Source organism: Diabrotica virgifera, chromosome 8, assembly GCF_917563875.1.
Source record: "Diabrotica virgifera virgifera chromosome 8, PGI_DIABVI_V3a".
NCBI lineage: Eukaryota > Metazoa > Arthropoda > Insecta > Coleoptera > Chrysomelidae > Diabrotica > Diabrotica virgifera.
Window position 1 is genome coordinate 70,492,303 of NC_065450.1, and position 21,129 is coordinate 70,513,431.

At 33.3% G+C, this 21,129-nt stretch overlaps 1 protein-coding gene across 8 annotated transcripts in view; it reads right to left on the reverse strand.

The window, feature by feature from the left end:
• Positions 1-21,129, reverse strand: part of LOC114340913 (protein retinal degeneration B) — a 181,227-nt gene that overhangs the window by 46,963 nt on the left and 113,135 nt on the right. For 5 of the 8 annotated variants that reach the window (XM_050658306.1, XM_050658304.1, XM_050658305.1 and 2 more), the window contains exons 12-16: positions 19,653-19,816; positions 17,074-17,235; positions 16,815-17,000; positions 15,018-15,188; positions 7,114-7,242 (exon numbers count right to left, since the gene is read on the reverse strand). In XM_050658306.1, the coding sequence (XP_050514263.1) occupies positions 7,114-7,242; positions 15,018-15,188; positions 16,815-17,000; positions 17,074-17,235; positions 19,653-19,816 (812 nt within the window). The remainder of the gene's footprint in view (positions 1-7,113; positions 7,243-15,017; positions 15,189-16,814; positions 17,001-17,073; positions 17,236-19,652; positions 19,817-21,129) is intronic. The other 3 variants (XM_050658308.1, XM_050658307.1, XM_050658311.1) reach the window with 2 other exon arrangements.

Genomic DNA, 21,129 nt, shown 5'->3' on the forward strand with positions numbered 1-21,129 from the left:
TCAAAAAGATTACAAAAGATTTCGGAAAAGGATATGGCGGTTTATGTGCCCGAAGGAGTGAAAGGCGATCGTTTGTCAATGGTCTATGACTATTTGATGACCTTAAAACCGACCAGCACAGAGGCCGGAAGGGCTTTCTCCGCAACCGGCTATATGTGCAGTCTGTGCGAAGTAGGTAAGGCCTATGTTTTTAAGGTATCACTTACATAAAACTAAATAATTCATGTTTCTGTTGTTTAGAAATTTAGCATACGGACAAAAAAAAAACATTGAAATCGTGTTTTTATTTTGATTCCACATTTTGCTGGATCCGCGCAGGATCCAGCTGGATTCAGGCCAATCTTGCAAAAATCCAGCTGGATTGAAAATGCTGCTGGATTGCAATCCATAGTTTCGTTGCTGTGGCCTGGGTTAAGGAAAGTGTTTCTGCGCCGTGAGTCATGACTGGAAGCACACACTGGTAGAACGTCTTCATCAAATAATTTGGCATGTTGTTCTTGAAGATGTCCGATAGAGCTCCATATGCTACCCATGCTGAAGTGATTCTTCTTTGCAGTTCAGTCGTTTCATGACCCACCTGAAGTATTTAATCTATTTTAGTTTTACTCAGCCACATATTGAGATGTAATTTATACTACACCTGGATCAGATAGAACACAAGAATATTTACTAATAATACCAAACAACTAACCTTTGCAAAAATTGTGTGATCACAATTTATAAAAAAAAATATATTAAATTTACCGTGCCACACGTGCAAAATACTCATTAAAACTAAAAAATCATTACTTATTGGCGCAAAGAATATGTGATTATAGCTGATCTACACACTACAACTAAATTTATAGATATAGAGTAAAATATTCGACTATGCATGCTGTGATAAGCGTTAGGGATAATTTTTCTTAACTAAAAGCATCGACAAATAAAGATTTTAATTAGAAATAGCTAAGTATAGGAAAATACGAATAGACAAGTAAAAATATATTAAGTCACTAGACTAATTACTAGATCTTGTATTTCCCAATTGTTTGTTCTCTTTTCTTTCTTTTATTAAGTTTTCTCTTTTTTCCTCAGCGTTTTATACTCATATTGTGTATTGTTACTGCTCTTTCTTGAAGTCTTAAGCAAGCTTGCATTTTCCTTCTTGTTATGTCGGGACACTCATCGTCACACCAGTTCTTCTTTCATTCAGTTAAATCTAATATACGTTTAGATGCCTGTTTCTACTCGCTAAAACTCTATGTTTCCCACCTTCATGGAGGCCTCTCTTCTCCATTGCTTCTTTGACATCATTTTCCAGCTTCTGGGTAGCCGACTAAGGAAGTTTAAAACTAAAAGCATCCAGAAAACCATAGAAGAAAACAAAAGTTTGAAAGTTTTACGAAAGAAATTGAACAACGGAAAATGCGAAATACATAAATTAAAAAATAAAAACAGCGAAATAACATCAAACAGAGAAGATTTACTAAATATCGTAGAAGAATTTTATTTGGAACTATATAGGAGCCAAAGGCTAAATCAAAATAATCTGAGGGAAGCGGTTTCAAAGAAAATAATAAACCAAAGCTCCGAAATACTACTAAAGATAACCACTAGCGAAATCCATCAAGCACTGAGAAAAATGAAAAATGGAAGAGCACCAGGTGAAGATGGAATCGTAATAGAGGCCATTAAAAACGGAGGCCACATTTTTATAGGTAAAATAAAAAATCTCTTCAACTTATGCCTTTATCAAAAGTCGATACCTGAAAAATGGAAAAACGCAGTAACAATACTTTTGCATAAGAAGGGAGATAAGACAGACTTAGAACATTACAGACCCATTAGCCTACTAAACCACTTATACAAACTCTTTACAAAATTAGTGACATCAAGAGTAGAAAAGAAGCTAGATTTTTACCAGCCAAAAGAACAAGCTGGATTTCGATCAAACTTTGGAACAAACGACCAGCTGCAGGCAGTAAAGTTACTAATTGAGAAGTCAATAGAATATAATAAGCCCCTTGTCCTAGTATTCGTGGATTTTCATAAAGCCTTTGACACGATACAGCTGGATAGCATTTTAGAAGCTCTAAATGAATGCCGCCATTGACTACCGTTACAATACACTCATCTATAATATTTATAAAGAGGCAACAATGAGTGTTAAGTTACATGATAAAACCAAACAAATAAGCATAGAACGCGGCGTAAGACAAGGCGACACACTCTCGCCAAAAAACTATTCATAACTGTTCTGGAATATGCCTTTAAGATGTTTAACTGGGACAACAAAGGGATCACAATAGATGGAGAAAAGTTAAATCATCTTCGTTTTGCAGATGACATAGTCCTTATAACTGATGACCTAGGAGAACTAAAGAAAATGCTAAATGAGTTAGACGCTATCTGCTGAAAAATAGGCCTGAAAATGAACTTTTCTAAAACTAAATTTATGACTAATCTGATTCCTAGCGGACAGCTGATTATACGTGAACAAGAAGTAGAAGTAGTGGAAAAGTACATTTACTTGGGTCATGAAATTAGAATTGGCAGAGATAACCAATCAGGCGAAATAAAAAGAAGATTAACTCTTGCTTGGGCAGCCTACGGAGCTCTGAGAGACATATTTAGGAGCAGTATACCGATCGGTTTAAAAAGACAAGAGTTTGACCAATGTGTGCTGCCGGTAATGACATATGGAGCAGAGACACTGACTCTAACCAAGGCAACAGCGTCGAAAATGAGGGTTGCTCAAAGGCAAATGGAAAGACCCATGCTGGGCGTAACCCTACGGGATAAAATAAGAAATGAAGATCTCAGACAAAGAACCGGTATCGCAGATGTTATAGAACGTATCACCAGGCTCAAATGGAACTGGGCAGGACACGTCTCCGGACTGAAAGATTCAAGATGGACACGAAAGCTGGTGGAATGGAGGCCAATAGAAGATAAACGCAGTAGAGGAAGGCCGCCTACACGATGGACAGATGATATTAGGCGGATTAGTAAAAACTGGCAACAATTAGCACAAAACCGTGAAGTGTGGAAACAATTGGGGAAGACCTATATCCAGCAGTGGACGTGAATTGGTTGTATGATGATGATGGGTAGCCGACCTAGTTTTCTATTTTTCTTAAGGCCCATTACATTGGAATATTTTGCAAGCTTGTCGATCTTCTTCTGCCTATGGTTGCTATAGGCAGTTAGAAGACGACTTAGATCTTCGATTAGGAGACAAGCGAACTCCAAGTCTTCCAACTGGTTGTGCAAGTTCCATCATCTTGTTAAAGTTCCAAATACATGTTTTTTATCTCTTACTTTGTCTATGATACAATCCGTTATGATCAGGAATAGTGTAGGAGACAGGACGCAGCCTTGTTTAACTCCGCTTTATATACCTATATCTTCTACCATTTCTCTCAAATGTTCCAGTCTGGATCTGTATCTCTTGTAGAATCAAGAATAGTTGATCAGTTTGATGTATTTTATCGGTAGTCAATATAGTTTCAGAATCTTCCACATTTACTCTCTTTTTATACTATCGAAGACCTTTTCGAAGTCAGTAAAAATTATATTTATAGGCCTAGATCCCGCGTCCCAAAAGAAAGTTTATTAATAGCAAGACGAAAATTTATTAATAGCTTAACGGTGTCTAGTCGAACAAACTTTTATGTACGGGAACACTGGAACAGAAGAAGTTTTAATTGTGGAACAGGTTACAGGTTTCGAACGTCAGGCTATGAAAACGTCCCATGTAATTTGTCGGACAGAACTTCCAATTGATTTGTTACCCTTTCATTAAACTCTCATGCAAAAATCAGACTGCTATTTATCACCAACATATTTCCTGTCATTTGACATGTAGTCCAAGTAATGAAGCTTGAAATAGGACAAAACCTCGCAATTTTTACAGAATGGATCGATTTGCTTGAAAATTTGAGAATAAGTAGTGGATAGTCCAAGGATCAAAATCTATATGATGCCGAAAGGCGCTTTTACCATGGGGGTGCTTGCCACCCCCTGTTGGGGGTGGAAATTTTTTATTATATTTGGACCGCAAAAGTTGGTAAAAACGTTCATTCTAAGCAAAAAATGTTCTATACATTTTTTTGATAAAATTAATAGTTTTCGATTTATTCGCTATCGAAAGTGTTAGTATTTTATCGAAAAATCAATGTTTTTAATCAGTTTTCTGCTAATAACTTCAAAAGTTTTCGTTTTATCAAAACTACCTTACTTAACAAAAATGTACTATTTGAAATAATAAACAAAACCGTGTTTTTTAATTTTCTCTATGACCAACAGTAATCAAGATATACTTTATTATATCTTAGCTCTCCTTTGTCAAATGTAGTTTCAAAGTCAAACGACGGGGAAAATATGCATTTTTCGAGAATAACTTGTTAAAACTAATTTAAATAATTTAAAAATATCTATCTCTAGAAATAAAAAGAAGTCTCTAGCTCAAAAATTAAGTGACTTATAATGAAAAGAATGTCAGTCCCTATTTTTTTCAGCGCAAAAGTGGTCGGAAGCAACCCCGTAATCACCACACTAATTAAAACTAGTCATTGACCTTATTTGGTATTATTTATGTATATATTATTAATAGGTTCGAGAAGTTTGACCGACTTAGAATAATTCGTTTTTAAAAAAATTAAGTTAACAGCGATTAACGAAGTTTTGTAGTTTGGAAAAAATGGCCTTTTCGTCTGAATAGAAGGATTGGCATCAGAGATGTGAAAAAATGTTTAAATATTAAATTGTAGCTAATTTAATTCACAAGAATTTGGTATAAAAAAAATTTTTCAATGACAAAAATTAAGTGAGCTATTGACAATTAAAACTTATAATAGCATGCAAAAACCACCTTTACCAACCCTTTCAAAGTCACCCCTTTTTGTGACTAAGGATTTTAATAAGATTTAATATTAATAGGCTTGTAGATCTTGTAAAAACCTACAAAATTATTTTATACCAAACTTTCTAAGATACAAAATAAAAAAGTTACGGTTAAAAAATCAATATATTTTTTTGAGAAAAAAAAGGAGGAATCCAATTGTAAGCATAATAATGTAAGTTAGCTATATTTTTAGTCATTAGCCTTATTCATTCTTCTTTATTTGTGTATTATTAATAGATTCTAGAAGTTTGACTGGCTTAAAATGATTAGATTTAAAAAACTGAAGTTAAAAGCGAATAAAGAATTTTTGTAGTTTTGTAAAAAATGCCATTTTCTTCAGAATAGAAAGATTAGCATCAAAGATAAGAAAAAATGTTTAAATATGAAATTGTAGGTTATTTAATTCTTAAGAACTTGGTGTGAAAAATTTTTTTTTACGACAAAAATTGAGTGAGTAGTAAATGAGTATACTATAGAAGAACATTGATTTTTCCATATAAAGCTAACACTTTCGATAGCGAATAAATCGAAAACTATTAGTCTTATCAAAAAAATGTATACAACATTTTTTGCTTAGAATGAATGTTTTTATCAACTTTTGCTGTCAAAATATAATAAAAAATTTCCACCCCCGAGATGGGGTGGCAACCACCCCCATAATAAAAGCGCCTTTCGGCATCATATAGATTTTGATCCTTGGACCATCCACTACTTATTCTCAAATTTTCAAGCAAATCGATCTATTCTGTAAAAATTGCGGGGTGAAAAGCTTCGGTTCCTGGACTAATGTTCTACGTGTCGGAGTTAAAATGCCCAACATATTTGTCAGACAAACATTTTTTCATATTATATAAAGTTTACTTACTTATCCTCTTCGTTTCCACTGAAACATAGGGCATCTACTGTCATTCTCCATTTTTGCCGATCTTGTGCTTTTTCTAACTTCTTTCCAGGTTAGGCCGACGTTTTCTGCTTCTTTACTAATTGTTTTCTTCCAATTATTTATCGGCCTCCTCTGTTTCCGTTTTCCTGGAGGTTGAAATTCCAATGCTTGTTTTGTTATGTATGTGTCTGGTTTCCGCAGAGTATGGCCCACCCATTTCCATCTTCTCTTTCTTATTTCTTTATGTATTGGTTCTTGCTTCGTTTTTTTCCATAAGTCTGAGTTTGTGATTCTGTTGTGCCAAAATATTCTTAGAATTTTTCGTAAGCATTTATTGACGAAGGATTAAATCTTTCCAGTATTGTGTTTTGTTATTCTCCAAGTTTGTGATCCGTATAATAGTACTGCCTTTACATTACTATTGAAGATTTTTACTTCGGTGTCCAGTTTTATCTCGTTAGATTTCCATATATTATTTAACATATAGTATGCTGTCTATGCTTTACCAATTCGTGTCTGGATATCCTCCTCTGCTCCTCCTGTCGTGTTCAGTATACTTCCTAGGTAATTAACTCTTTCCACTGATTTCAGCTCTTGGTTTTCTATTTGTATGCCCATTTCTCTCGGTGTGTTAATCTTCATTAATTCAGTTTTATTTATGTTTATCTATATACCCACTTTTTTACCTTCTTTGGCTAATTTCTCACTTTTTTTCTGCATGCTCTGTCTCAGTGCTGAAAGTAGGCATACATCATCTGCGTATTCAAGATCTTCTAATTGTTCAAAGGTATTCCAGTGTATCCCAGTTTTACCGTTCCTGCTTTTTTATATAGTTTGCTATTGAATAAACTTAAAAACAACTTACTAGTTTTCACAATCATAAACTTGTCAGAATGACACGTTCCACAAATAAAATTACGTTCCACAATGAAAAATTCCCCGTTCCAGTGTTCCCATACATCAAAAGCTGTCCGTGTCCGACTAGGCAGCGTTAAGCTATTAACAAATTTTCAGCTTGCTATTAATCAACTTTTTTTTGGTACGCGGGATCCAGGCCTATTATATCTCCTTGCCATTGGTTAGCTTGTTCTAAGATAATTCTTAAAGTATAAATGTGGTCGATAATGGAGCGTTTAGCGCGAAAACCTGCTTGGCTGCTTTCTTTATGGATTCTTGTCTAGCTCTGGCTTCAGTCATGATAGATGATATGAATTTGCACTTATTTAAATTTAACAATAATTTTTCATATTATATATTCAGAGTTATTTAAATCGTGGCTTAAAAGTTTCCAAACTTAGCAATTTCCAACAAAAACCAAAACCAACACCTAAATTGTACTTACAAGCACTAATAGCTTGGAGAGGAATGTTATCGATTAGTCCGGACACAGTACTTTGAATAGAGACTTCCGACAAACGTCGAGGTTGCATGTTATCGCTAAATATTTGTGGGTTAGACTGAAGAATTTCCACTACAATAGTGGAAGAAATGATGTTATTCAAATGGTTAGCAAATACTAAATAAATCATTTTCCGGACTGATTTTCACAAATTCGATTTATATTTTACATTTTAAAAACAATATGTATATCAAAAATTAACATTTTCTATTGGAGAGGAACCGAAAAGTGGGCGACGCCTTGTGGCGAATTTCAAAACCATCAACTCAAGGAAAACATTGACTTTGTCATTAATTTGTGTACATATTTGCGGTAAGTTTATATTGTAATTAACAATGATTTCGACTTAAAAAACTATTGCTGTGTTCCTCAGTATTCATTCCTATTATACTCTACGTAATGACGTAAACTAACGAATGCCAAATCAGACATTTTGTTAATTTAACATTTGTAGTAAATGTAGTATTTTTTAATGTTTAAGCGACTGCAAAATTAAATAAATAAATAAAATTTAGTATATATTCTGTGCATAGAATGTACATTGTTATGCAAAATATTCCGACCACCTCATAATTTCCAAAACACAATTAATATAAAATAAATTCACCTACTTAGTTTGCAGTTTTTATTTAATTAAAAATTGTTATCTGTTAGTGGAAAATAAATTGTAGTGTACCTATTAACTAAATTAAAAACAAAATTAGAAATTGTAAGATAGATTAATAATTATTAAAACACTGTGTGATTATCGGGGGCCCAGATTTTTTTATGAAAAAAAGGTAAAAACAAATCAGTAGTTAGCATCAAATTTTAATCAATGGATACAGACGAAACATAATTTTGAGTCGTCTTTAACCCATAAGATGTCTTAGTAGTAAAACTAGTGGTTACTTTGGCAAAAAACGCGTAGAAATGATTTATATTCAACGTTTAACGGCTTCGAAATCAAATGACAAATTGATTGTTTTCCTTTAGTTATCGTCCATCTTTGAGATTTTGAGCGCCCTCTGTCGGAAATGAATTTTGCGAATACAACTTGTGACATTTTTGTAGTTAAAAATGAATTTAAATATAAAAATTCCCAGGATAAATGGGTTGTAGTATTGTAGTAGGGGTTGTAGTATTTTTTTGTTCCGTTCGGTATAAAGTGTGTGTAAACCTTCTATGTAAGGTTTTAATACACGTATTTCAAATAAGAGGTTTGTCTTTTTAGTTTTGCATATAGCCGCAAAGAGGGCGCCACCGATAAAACCTTTCGACATAAATGTAACCTCACTGTTTTGTTGACATAAACCCAGAGTTTCATTGCGATACAACAAGTTGTGTAGATACAGTGAATTTTTGAAATTAGCAAGTCGGTCGAAAAATGGATCTTAGCCGAGAACATTTTCGAGCAATAATTTTTTACAATTTTTGGACAGGATTATGCCAACAGCAATGTCTCGCTGAAATAGGTTCTGTGTTTGGAAATGAAATACAACATCAGTCAACTATTGCCCGCTGGTATTGCAAATTTCAACGTGGTTGCTCCAGCCTCAGCGAAGAATCCAGGCCAGATCTACCCAAAACAGCAGCCACACAGAAAAACATTGATGCGGTTCGTCAGCTAATTAAGAATGACTGCTGTGCAACATACCGAGAGATAGATGCCACGGATGAACTAGAACCATCTACCGAAAAACAAAGTAAGTTATCAATCGAAGTAGCACAGAAAACGACAATAAATATCGTCCCCATACCACCAGATTGACAACAGGTGGAATACCTTCTTTGGTTACACCTTAGATTTATAAATTTTGAAAATCTCAGGAGGTGTAACCAAAGAAAGTATTCCACCTGTTGTCAATCTGGTGGTATGGGGACGATATTTATTGTCGTTTTCTGTGCTACTTCGATTGATAACTTACTTTGTTTTTCGGTAGATGCCTCTAGTTCATCCGTGACATTTCTTTCTTTGCAATTCGGAAAGGCCCAAAGTATGATATCTGGAGAAATCGGACTGAAGAGGATATGGGGCTACTGATGAGGGGGAAAAGACCTCCGAAACCGGTATAGACTCTTCCTGCACTCTCCGATTTTAACCACAGTATTATGCAGCTGCTGCATTTTCGTGTTGCAAAGAAATTGAAAATGTTTATACATTTTTACAATTTTTTCAATTCAATCCCGATTGAGATCTTGAATAGGTCGGCTGTATGGTATATTTCGCCAGGTGCTGGGACGATCCCAGTACCATCAATTGCCACTTTGATCATCTGAAAGTCAAGTAAATACAACTGTCTTCAAAACAAAACAAGTTGTCTTCGTTTGCACGCCCGAAATGGGAGTGAAAATATAAGTTTTGGGGTTTGATTTTTGTGAAACATAGTATGGTTTCCTGATGCCTACTTATGAGCGTGAAAATGAAGTAGTGTCAGTAATTCATGAATTTGTTCGCTGGGAAGCGGTTTCTCTAGTTGTTCGCTATTAAAAGAACCCGCAAAGTATGCAGTCAATGAAATAGTATGAGATAAAACAAAAGTTAATGCAGATGATGTGTATTGTCCGTCTTCAAAGACCTCTGTCTCTGATCATTTGTTTTAACTCATGCATACATTTGCCATGAATGTCATGATGTTATGCAACTATCATGATCATAAGCAGATCTAATTCAATATTACTTAGAAAAATATGAAGCCCATACAAAATTTCTGCTCAAACTAACTAGGAAAAATAGAAAACAAAAAATAAGTAAAACAGGAATGTTGTAATCGTTGGACTGAAATGTTCGTAGGCTAACATAGAAAAATTTTTTTTTATCCAATTAGATTTTATTCTAACAATAAAACACTGAAAACGTTTGTTTTCTATACTTCCACAAAATTTATTATAACTATTGACTACAGCTGTTTCGGCAGAGTGCCTTTCTCAAGTGATTTAGTTTACAATGTGTTTGCCTTTTTAAGGTCTTTAGCTGAAGATGTTGAGGAGTGGGGAGCTGTTTGTCTCGAGTTGGTCATTCAGAATTATATCTGTATTTTTTAATTCATTAATTTCCATAGATTTTAATAAAGATAGCTTAAGGCCTTTATTTTGAATATGCAGAATTTGAAACTCTTCATTAAAAGAATGATTATGATCTAGAAGGTGAAGTGCGTATGTAGAAGTGTCTGTTTTTTATTGTTGAAAGCCATTTTGTGTTCTGCTATCCGTTTGTCAAAGGTTCTGCCAGTTTGACCGATGTAAGTTTTCGGACAGTCACCACAAGTTAGTTTGTAGACACCACTCTGTAGTTGTTTTCTCTTTCGGCTCTTATTGTTCTTAATATATTTGCTTAAGTTGTTATTAGTTCTGAAAGCTGATGTTATTCCTTTCTTTTTTATGTATCTGGCTATTTTTGTTGTTATCTTGCCAGTATATGTGATAGAGCAGAAGGTACTGGGTTCTTTCGGTGGTGGTGGATAGACTAATTTCAGGGCTTTCTTATGGAGTTTTTGGTTTAAAATTTTATTAATCGTTTATTCGTTATAGCCATTGTTTATTGCTATTTGTTTAATGATGTTGAGTTTTATTTCGAAGTTATTTTTTGACATGGGGAATTTCTCTCAGTCTATGTATCATGCTATGGTAGGCTGCTAATTTGTGTTGTGTAGGATGAGATAATGAATTGTGTATAGTTGTGTCAGTATGGGTAGATTTATGATATACGGAGAACTCATGTTTATTGCGTAGTCTGGTAATTGTTACATCTAGAAAGTTTACGGACTTATTCTGTTCTGTTTCTATTGTAAACTCAATATTACTATGAAGTGAATTAATGTATGTATGTACAGTAGTCGCTCTTTATAACGATTCCCTGTATAACGATAATTCCTCTTTAACGATCAGAATACTAAACATTGTTTGGTTCGTCATAAGGACAATGTATTAATTCTTTCTCTATACCGATATCGTTATCTCTTTATAACGATACCTTTTCAATAGTCGATGACCTCGCTTTTCAAGAAACAACTGATAACCATTTGCGTTTGGCAATAACTAAGATAACTAAACCGTGAGAATTTTACCAATTAAAGATAACATTTAGGTAATTGAAACACAGGGAATAACTGACAAAACTCTTGCGTAGGTGTAACTTGATAAAAAGTGATTAGTGATAAGTGAGTGATTCATTGTGTGGCTCCAATTTAGCAAAAATTTGGTGGTTCAAATTTCAATCCGATTTGCAGAAAGTTGAGTAACACGCTTTTATCGTTCGGGCGGTGTGCCTTAACTGTTTTCACACAGATGTTGTATGTTGTCCTCTATTGACGACTTCTAAGTTTCAGTTGTCTGTGAACAGTCAAGATGTTTTCGAAAAAGCGTAGAGTACTCTCGGTTGAAGAAAAGTTATCGATAACTCGGGCAATAGATAAAATTAACACAAGTTATTTAGTACAGTATGATTACTATTACAATACCGATTTTTTTCTCTCTTTCTCTGTATAACGATCTCTCCTTATAACGATGAAAATTCCCGGTCCCTTGCATATCGTTATTCGCGGTGTGCAAGTACTTGGAATGGATACGTGAAACGATCGTGCGCGAATAGCGGAGAAATATTGCAACTTTCTTAAAGAATTCATATTGTCAATTGAAATTGTCAAACTGACGTACATTTCATATCTATTGTCATTGAAGAAGAAAAATTATATGTTGCTCCATAATATTGATATGATATGCAATTATTATATAAACGTAAATTTAATTAATTGTATTTTATTTGCAGTACTGCATTTTAATAACTAATTTTATTTACTAAATACAATTGTTTACGTTTTAATAACATAACCTACAAACCTTAGGACAAAAGTACACATTCCTACAAAATATAATGCAAGGAAAAATCCAAGGACGAAGAAATCCAGGCCGTAGAAGAATGTCCTGGATGAGAAATTTGAGAGAGTGGTTTGGCTGTACCACTAACGAATTGTTCAAAACAGCAGTAAATAAAATTAGAATCGCCCTAATGATATCCAATCTCCGATAGGAGAGGCACTCAAAGAAGAAGAAGAACATAACCTGAATCTTATTTTTTCTTCTTATTATTTTTTTGGGCTATGGCCTTACAATTATCCAGTAACCAGGACTAATATAATTGGCCAATATAAATAAAAGTGCGAATAAAGTTGCAGAGCGTAGAAATAGGTGTCGCTTTGCCGAACTTGCACGGTCCCAATTGAGAGAGAGGACTGTATTTCTATCATACATTAATTCACTTCATAGTAATATTGAGTTTACAATAGAAACAGAACAGAATAAGTCCATAAACTTTCTAGATGTAACATGTAACAATTACCAGACTATACAACAAACATGAGTTCTCCGTATATCATAAACCTACCCATACTGACACAACTATACATAATTCATCATCCCATCCTACACAACACAAATTAGCAGCCTACCATAGCATGATACATGGACTAACAGAAATTCCCATGTCAAAAAATAACTTCGAAATAGAACTGAACATGATTAAACAAATAGTAGTAAACAATGGCCATAACGAACAAACGATTAATAAAATTTTAAACCAAAAACTCTATAAGAAAGCCCTGAAATTAGTCTATCCACCAGCACAGAAAGAACCCAGTACAGTACCTTTTGCTCTATCACATATACTGGCAAGATAACAACAAAAATAGCCAGATACATAAAAAGAAAGGAATAACACCAGTTTTCAGAACTAATAACAACTTAAGCAAATATATTAAGAACAATAAGAGCCGAAAGAGAAAACAACTACAGAGTGGTGTCTACAAACTAACTTGTGGTGACTGTCCGAAAACTTACATCGATCTGTCAAACTGGCAGAACCTTTGACAAACGGATAGCAGAACACAAAAGGGCTTTCAACAATAGATCATAATCATTCTTTTAATGAAGAGTTTCAAATTCTGCATAATCAAAATAAAGGCCTTAAGCTATCTTTATTAGAATCTATAGAAATTAATAAATTAAAAAAATACAGATATAATTCTGAATGACCAACTCGAGACAATCAGCTAAAGACCTTTGGTCTTTAGACAGGCAAACACATTGTAAACTAAATCACTTGAGAAAGGCACTCTGCCGAAACAGCTGTAGTCACATAGTTATAATAAATTTTGTGGAAGTATAGAAAACAAACGTTTTCAGTGATTTATTGTTAGATAAAATGAACTTCCATCAAGTAACGGTCGAATCCATCAATTAGATTTTATTCGATTTTCGAGGACGATACAACGATTATAGCGGTCATACAACTTTTCAATACCATTTTTATAATACAATAATTTACCTTTAGCCTTAAAACAAGCCTCAGTTTCGCTGATTACCTCTTCATTGGTGATACATTTCTTTCCAACGAGCATTCTCTTGAGGTAAGCGAACAGGTGGTAGTCGCTGGGAGCCATATCTGGTGAATATGGTGGCTACGGACGTCATTCGAAGCCAAATTCATGAAATTTTGCCATCGTTTTGATTGATTTGTGACATGGTGCGTTGTCTTGATGAAATGACACTTTCTTTCTGATTGTTGATTGGACTGCGGTGTGAAATGATGGAGTCATGTTTCATCCATTGTAACAAATCGACGCAAAAATTCGGTTTTATTACAATTGAACAGTTTCAAACACTTCTCAGAATTCAAAATCAATTCGTTGTTGTTTTTGATCGACTGTGAGCTCTCGCAGCACCCACTTTGCACAGAACTTTTGCATACCCAAATATTCATGCAGAATAAATCCAACATGGTCCTTTTTATCTATAGAATCTCAGCTATATCAAACAACTTCACTTTACGGTCATCCAAAATTATTTTATGGACTTTTTTGATATTTTCGTCGGACGAAATAGGCTCTTTGGGGCGTCCACTCCGTGTATCGTCCTCGGTGCTCATTTCGCCTCGTTTAAACGTAGCAAACCACTTCTAAACGGCTAGTTTTCCTGGCGCAGAATCCGAATAATGTTTATCAACCCAAGTCTTGGCTTCAACAGTATTTTTTTTCACCAAAAAGCAATGTTTCATTAAGACAAGAATTTTTTAACCTTTTCATCAATTTTTTTATACTAACACAAGTTGCTTCACTCAAAATTCTATTGTGACATAATTAGCCCACTGACTGTTTTCAGCTCCTGGCCTAACGGACCCGAAGTTGTTTACCAAGTAACTTTTTTTTATGATTTATGATATTTTATTCCTTCTCGACTTTTGGAGTAAAATCTTTTAAAATTTGTAAATATTATTCGAGATGTTGTTATTTATTTCTAGAACATTATAATAATGTATAAATAGGGATTTTTGGAATTAGCAGTTCAGTTGTGAATTTGAAAACGTCAGTGTAGTTTGATATGTAACGGGCGCGGTATATTTTTTGAATTTGTAATTAGATAAATTATTAGATTTAGTGTAATAAATAAATTAGATATCGTAGTTTGTAAAATAAAGGATATAAATTCAGTGTTTTTCATTTGTTTAGATGTAAGTTATTAAAAATAAATAAAGTCAACTAAAATTAACCATTAGTGGCCAAAAGATCATAAAAATCAAAGTCAATTTTTGTAACACTATTAATAGTACGACAGCTGTCAAATTTATACACGCATCTTTTGAAGGTTAGGGCTGACTAAAAATCATATGGATTTAATACCAATAGTGCCATCTATGTGTCTGCCTACGGACTTTTCATCCCACCATATATGTATATTTATAGCCGATATAATTGAAAATCAGTCCAGCTAAACCATTCCACAATACTACTGAAGGATGAAAGTATGATATTACCGTTAAATGTAAAGGAAGATAATAACATTACTATAAACATTACTAGAGCACCAAAACTTACCTAAATGATAAGGCTGTCCGTTTCCCAATGGATATTTCGCGTATCGTGAAATATTCACAGGAGGAAGTATGGAAAATCGGGCAGACAGAAGGGGTTCAAGTCTGGCCGCTACGGGATCAGTTGGATGGAACAAATTATATACTTGAAGACATGTTGGACGGGTTATATTGTCTAAAAAAATATTTAAAAGTTTAATTTTTAAGTATAATCTTTATTAACATAAATTGTTTATATCGCGCAAGCTATTATTACAAAGAAATAATTTATATAACCAAAGGGTAACCTTTATTAAGGTATGCCCTCACGTCCAGAATTCAATTCTTTTCATCAATTATGTTCTCTTTTTCTTCATGTACCATGTTCTTTCAGCACGTTATCTACCATCATAGCTATCTTAATTTTATTCACTGCCACCCTAAATAGCATGCTTGTATCAAGACCATACCAATCTCGCAAGTTCTTCAACCATGAGGTTCTTCTTCGTTCTGGACTGCATTTGCCTGCTATTTTCCCTTGCATAATATTTTGCAGCAGCCTACATATCGAGGGGTTCGAGAGAAAACCCGATAACCAACAAAACCATTGTTTAGAGATAATCGCGATTAAAGATTTTAGGAAGTTTGAAGAAGATTTAAAATCGTCATAGGAAGTTTCATCAAATATTTGTTATAGCCAAATGGCAGATAATTTAATATTTCGTTAGAATAATTTATTTTAAATTTAATTTATAAAAACGTATTTACAAAAAAAATAAAACGTGATATTTATCGGGTTTTACCTCGTTGAATGAGTACAACATTTGACTTTATTGGTTTTTATTTTGAATTTTTTTAATTATAAAATAAAAGTTAAAATGTGTCTTCTTCCGATTCTTCTCACATCATTACGTCTGAAATTCGATCTACGATATAATTACCGGTTTTTAAATTTGTTATTTATTTTAAATTTGTTATTCACCTTGCTCAAGTTTCGTATTATTTACATATATAGACGTTTTTATATTCTGTTGTTTACTTATTACGAGTGTTTTGGTTTTCTGTATGTTCAGATCCACACCTGTTTCCTTACAACTCTCAACGACACTATCAAGTAATGTTTGCAGATCTTCTTGAGTAGAAGCTAGGAGTACTGCATTGTCTGTTGCTCTGAACTTTATACTAATTCTTTATATCTCAGTTTATCTGTCTCTGTTGTATTATCTATAATATTTCTGTATCTCTGTATCTATAATAATCTCTGTTGTATTATAGTTATTAAAGTACCAAGGGTATTATAAGGATAATAACGCTTTAGGTCAATGGTGTACATATGTTGACCGAAAGCGTTATTATCCATGATACCCGTAGTACCTTCAACGTTTAATGTCCGACCAAATATTCTTTATATGCAAAAAATTTGAATGACTTTTGAATTAATTAGTTTTTAAATAAGTACATTTACAGCAATAGTCGTAATGTAATTGTGGTAACCATAGTTTTACTTAGGTTGTTATTTGTCAACTTTACAGTATTTAACTAGTTATTTAAATTTAATAAGCCCTAGGGTGTTATTTTTAAAAATATCGCCCTAGGGAAATATATTTAACTGACTTTGACATCATTTCATTATGTATCAAATAATATACCAGTCGGACATTAACAATAATAATAATTACCTCATTTTAATGAACATACGTAAAATTGTCAGTTTTTAGTATATTTAAAGAAACTTAAACAGTTTAGTTAAGTACCTCTGACGAAGGCAAGGCAATGTATACAGACAAAATGTAGCCAAAATACAATAAAGAAAAAAACTTACTGGTTTTATCATCCTGCGAGGAAATTTTTCTGTAAGCCAAAACTAAAGCTAGGGGACTGCCGAACATAAAAACGTCAGATACTTCAAAGTCTAACTTTATATGACTTTGATCGCTAGTTGAAGACGATCTTCTTCTTGGTGACGGGGCAGTCAGGTGGCCAGTTTCATTTATATGTACATCATCTACTGTAAACATTAAAATATATTTGTATCAATTATAAATAGGAACAAACATAGACAAATATTTGTCGGTACTTACATTTTTGGAAATCGCTTTCAAGTATACTATTTTCGCTTCCATGTCTTGAAACATACTTGGCAGTTCTACACAACGAATCGTAAGCTAATATAGAACCTATCGAATCAGCTACGAAGCAAACTTGGCCAGAGAATCCTTGGCCTTCTTCAGACTTAATAAATTCTAAAAAAAAAACATGTAGAACCTAACTATCAATGTTTAAAATAAAAAGAAGGTATATTTAAATACCGTTTAATTTGCTTTGATTAAACATGAGGGCTATCCAGAAACTTCGTTACGTTTTGATCCGTAGCCGCTAGGGGCGGGGCTAGCGCGGCCGTCTTAGCAACGTGGCGTTCTTCCGTTCAGTAGCTGCCCAGCCGTGTTAGCGCGAAGTCACTGTCTCTTCTAGTTATTTTACAATAGAGAGTTTTTGTAACTGTTAACGTAACGTATCTCCCTATACGTAAAGCACTAACGTACCGTAATAATGATGAAAGTTAATAGGTAGTTTGTGTAACTTTACGTAACGTAAAGTCATTTTTAAATTCCGTTGACATTAAAAAAATAAAACAATGTTCACACAATATACTACAAATGTATAAAAAGATAAATGTGAATGATGAAATTGTATGGTTCTAATTGCTTCTATTTAAATATAAAAATATTATTTTTCCTTAGTTTTAAATTTTTTATTTTTGTTTATATGTACCTACTTTTTAGTTGTAAATTATTGTACCTACATCAGAATTCCAGTATAATGTAAATAGTTTGTTCATATTTATTTGATTATTTTATTCATAGGAGATTCTGACCAATAGAAAGCTACAGAAATAAAAATTAAATTGATTATTTTTTAATGATTTTAACTTCCAATCGTATAGTAAGATATGTGATCACGTGTTTAATTTTGTCCAATCAGATTAAAATCTACTGTAGAAAATTACCGATAGAATTTTTTTAAGTAGATTGTTTCTGTTTAATGGCAACCAGTTTCCTAGTTTTGACAACTGTCACATTTAAGAAAATATCCGTAATATACTTATTAAAAAATAATCTTACGAATATCACGCGACAGTAAGAATAAATAAGAAACTAATGCTTCATTTTTACTCAAATTTGTTGTCTATTGCCAGACAACAAGTTTTCGAAAAACTGTCGCATTATTTTCAATTTATTCTCACAATCTTGTGATATTATACCCGACAATTTTTGATAATATCCCGTCGTCAAGTATATTACGTCAGATGCCCTTCGTTGTTACGAAAAAATACATTCATAGAACCTATCGAAACATTTTGACATTAATTGTAACAACTGTGTATTTAATTGTACTAATTTGTACTTACATAAACAAAATACAATAAAATTTTGGATTTGAACAGTGTTTTATTCATGAAATAATCGCAGTAAATTGCACTCGATCTCAAAAATTATTATCGAATTTTTGCCCTCGTGACACTTTGACATAATTTCACTCCCCTTCGGGTCGTGAAATTTAAACTGTCAAAGTGTCACTCGGGAAAAATTCGATAATTTTAGAGCTCTTGTGCAATTACTACTGAAATTAGGTCATTTGTTTATCTAGTTATTAATTGTGGTGGTCACTGTATTTCTTAAAGTAATACAATATTTGTTTGTTTTGCTTTATTAATAGACAACTTAAAAAACAATAAAATTTTAAATCTATTATGAAGTTCCAATTTCCAATAACAAACACAGAATAATTTTATTCAACCAATATAACCTTAAATGTTTATAAACGGGCAGTACGCTGATGAAATGTTCATTTGATAGGTAATCGGGCAAGATCCTCTTGTGCATTCGGTAACTTTCGTCTCGATAGGGATGCGTCCTCACTCCTCACGTACGTATCAGAGCGTTACTTTTGGTACTACGTATCGAGATACGGGAGTTCAACCATTAATGCGCAAGCGTATATGTCAAAAAGATACGTCACGTTTACGTATTTGTGTGCACAAAAATTCCCTATTAGCTGTTTGAAATGTGTGGCGCTGTAGAAAACCCCGCCAGTTGTGAGGTGCGATAATACGGTTCTTGTTGGCTACAAACAACAAATCAATTAAAATTTATCGTGAAATTTGTGCTGTTTATGTTAACAATATACTGAAGGTGGAGTGCGTCAATGGCGCATTAAATTCAAAAATGGCCGAACCAATGTGCACGATGAAGAAAGAAATGGACGGCTAAGCATTGTGACTGATGAACTTGTCTCTTCCGTTCAAGTGGGAGGTGTTTCCTCATCCGCCGTATAGTCCGGATCTTGCACCTAGCGACTGCCATCTGTTTCGAGCAATAAAGATCTGGCTTGCCACGCAGCGCTTTGATGATGATGCGGAGCTACGGGACGGTGTTGAACACCTGGTTGAAGTCTCAGGCGGCAGAATTTTATGACAATGGTATTTCAAAGCTATTTCACCGCTATGATAATAGCCTGAATTTGTTGGGATAGATATGTAGAAAAATAGTATTTGAGTAGCTCTTTCAAATGTATATAATAAAATATTTTTCTTTTACTTGTTTTTTTTTCTATTCCAAAACGTAACGTAGTTTCTTGGTAGCCTGATAATTTTACATACCTAGGTATGCAGCGTTCGCTGCATTGATTGTCCTGGAAACAGCTTCTACATATTCTGACGTCGAGGAAGCCAAAATAGGAATAGCACCAATAGGAATAGAGTCGTGAGTTATTTGAGGAACGTCTGTACAAGATGGCGACACATCAAAACTGTAAGGGCTGAGGCTAAGATAAAAAAAAAGAAGTTAATTAGAACAATATAGGCAGTGTTTAAAAAGGAATAGTTGGTTAACGCAATGAATAAATTTCACCACCAATTTCAGATGTCACCACCATTTCTGTCAGGGTTGCAATGTCACGCGTAACTACGATAAATCCAAAATGCATAAACACCAGGTTGGATACAACTAGGGCTTACAATACCGAGCCAAAATCTCAATACCGGTATTTGGTATTTAAAATTTCAAATACCGGGATCCCGGTATTAAAACCGGTATTATGAATAAAAAATATACACATTATATTTATACTATCCTCAGTTGTTATATCGACTTGTTATTAAAAATAATATATGAAACCTATTAAATTTTGTTTTGAAATGAGTAGATGTTGTTTATAACATTACATAGAGAGTAGAAATAGATAGATACAAAAAATGTGCAAATAGAAAAACTATATATTTGATTCTAGGATAAATTTTGCATATAATAGGATAGTACTTTTACTTATGAAATTTGCTATTTGTAAATTAATTTAACTTTAAAATTAATTAATACAAAGATTAACTTACTGTGATAAATATTTTATATGGATTACTCTGTATTTAGACCGCTATACCCACATAACAATGATGTTCGCATCATGTTCTAAGCATATCCTACCAACATTCGTCGAAGTATATCCTTTTTAGTATATGCGTAGTACAAGCATAGCATGTACCATAAAAAACATTCTAAATTTCATGTTCTTTGCATGTGCCTCAAAGAATATTCTTGCACCGAATATACTGAGCACATTCGGGTACGTAGTATCTCGGAATGTTCGTAAAAGTTTATTCTTAGAATATACCTTAATCGAATATTCTTAGTATATGCGTAAGTATATGCAAAAGTATATGCTTAACACATACTTGTATATACTTTTAAAATATCTTAAAAAGAATATACTGTATGTACCTATTTACCTATAGGGAGAAGAATAATGTTAGCCTATAGATTATCAACTTCGCGTTAAGAATAATTAATAAAATTTATGTATTTTGGTAGGTACTACTGAACTATCTAATTCATTTTCTTAAACCGTTTTAATTGTATGGTAAAAAGTTTAAAACTTAATTCTATTGAAGAAAAATGAGAAATTCTCGTTTCGTTTTCAGTTGAAATGAATATACCATTTTGATTTGAGTTTATACCATGTATAATTTTCGGGAATCCGGAAACGGCCATTCATTGTCATTCTGACCCTTGCATTGCATTTTATACCTGCACAAGGGAAGGTAGGTAACAAAAGAGCAAAATATGAAAATAGTTTGCACAAAG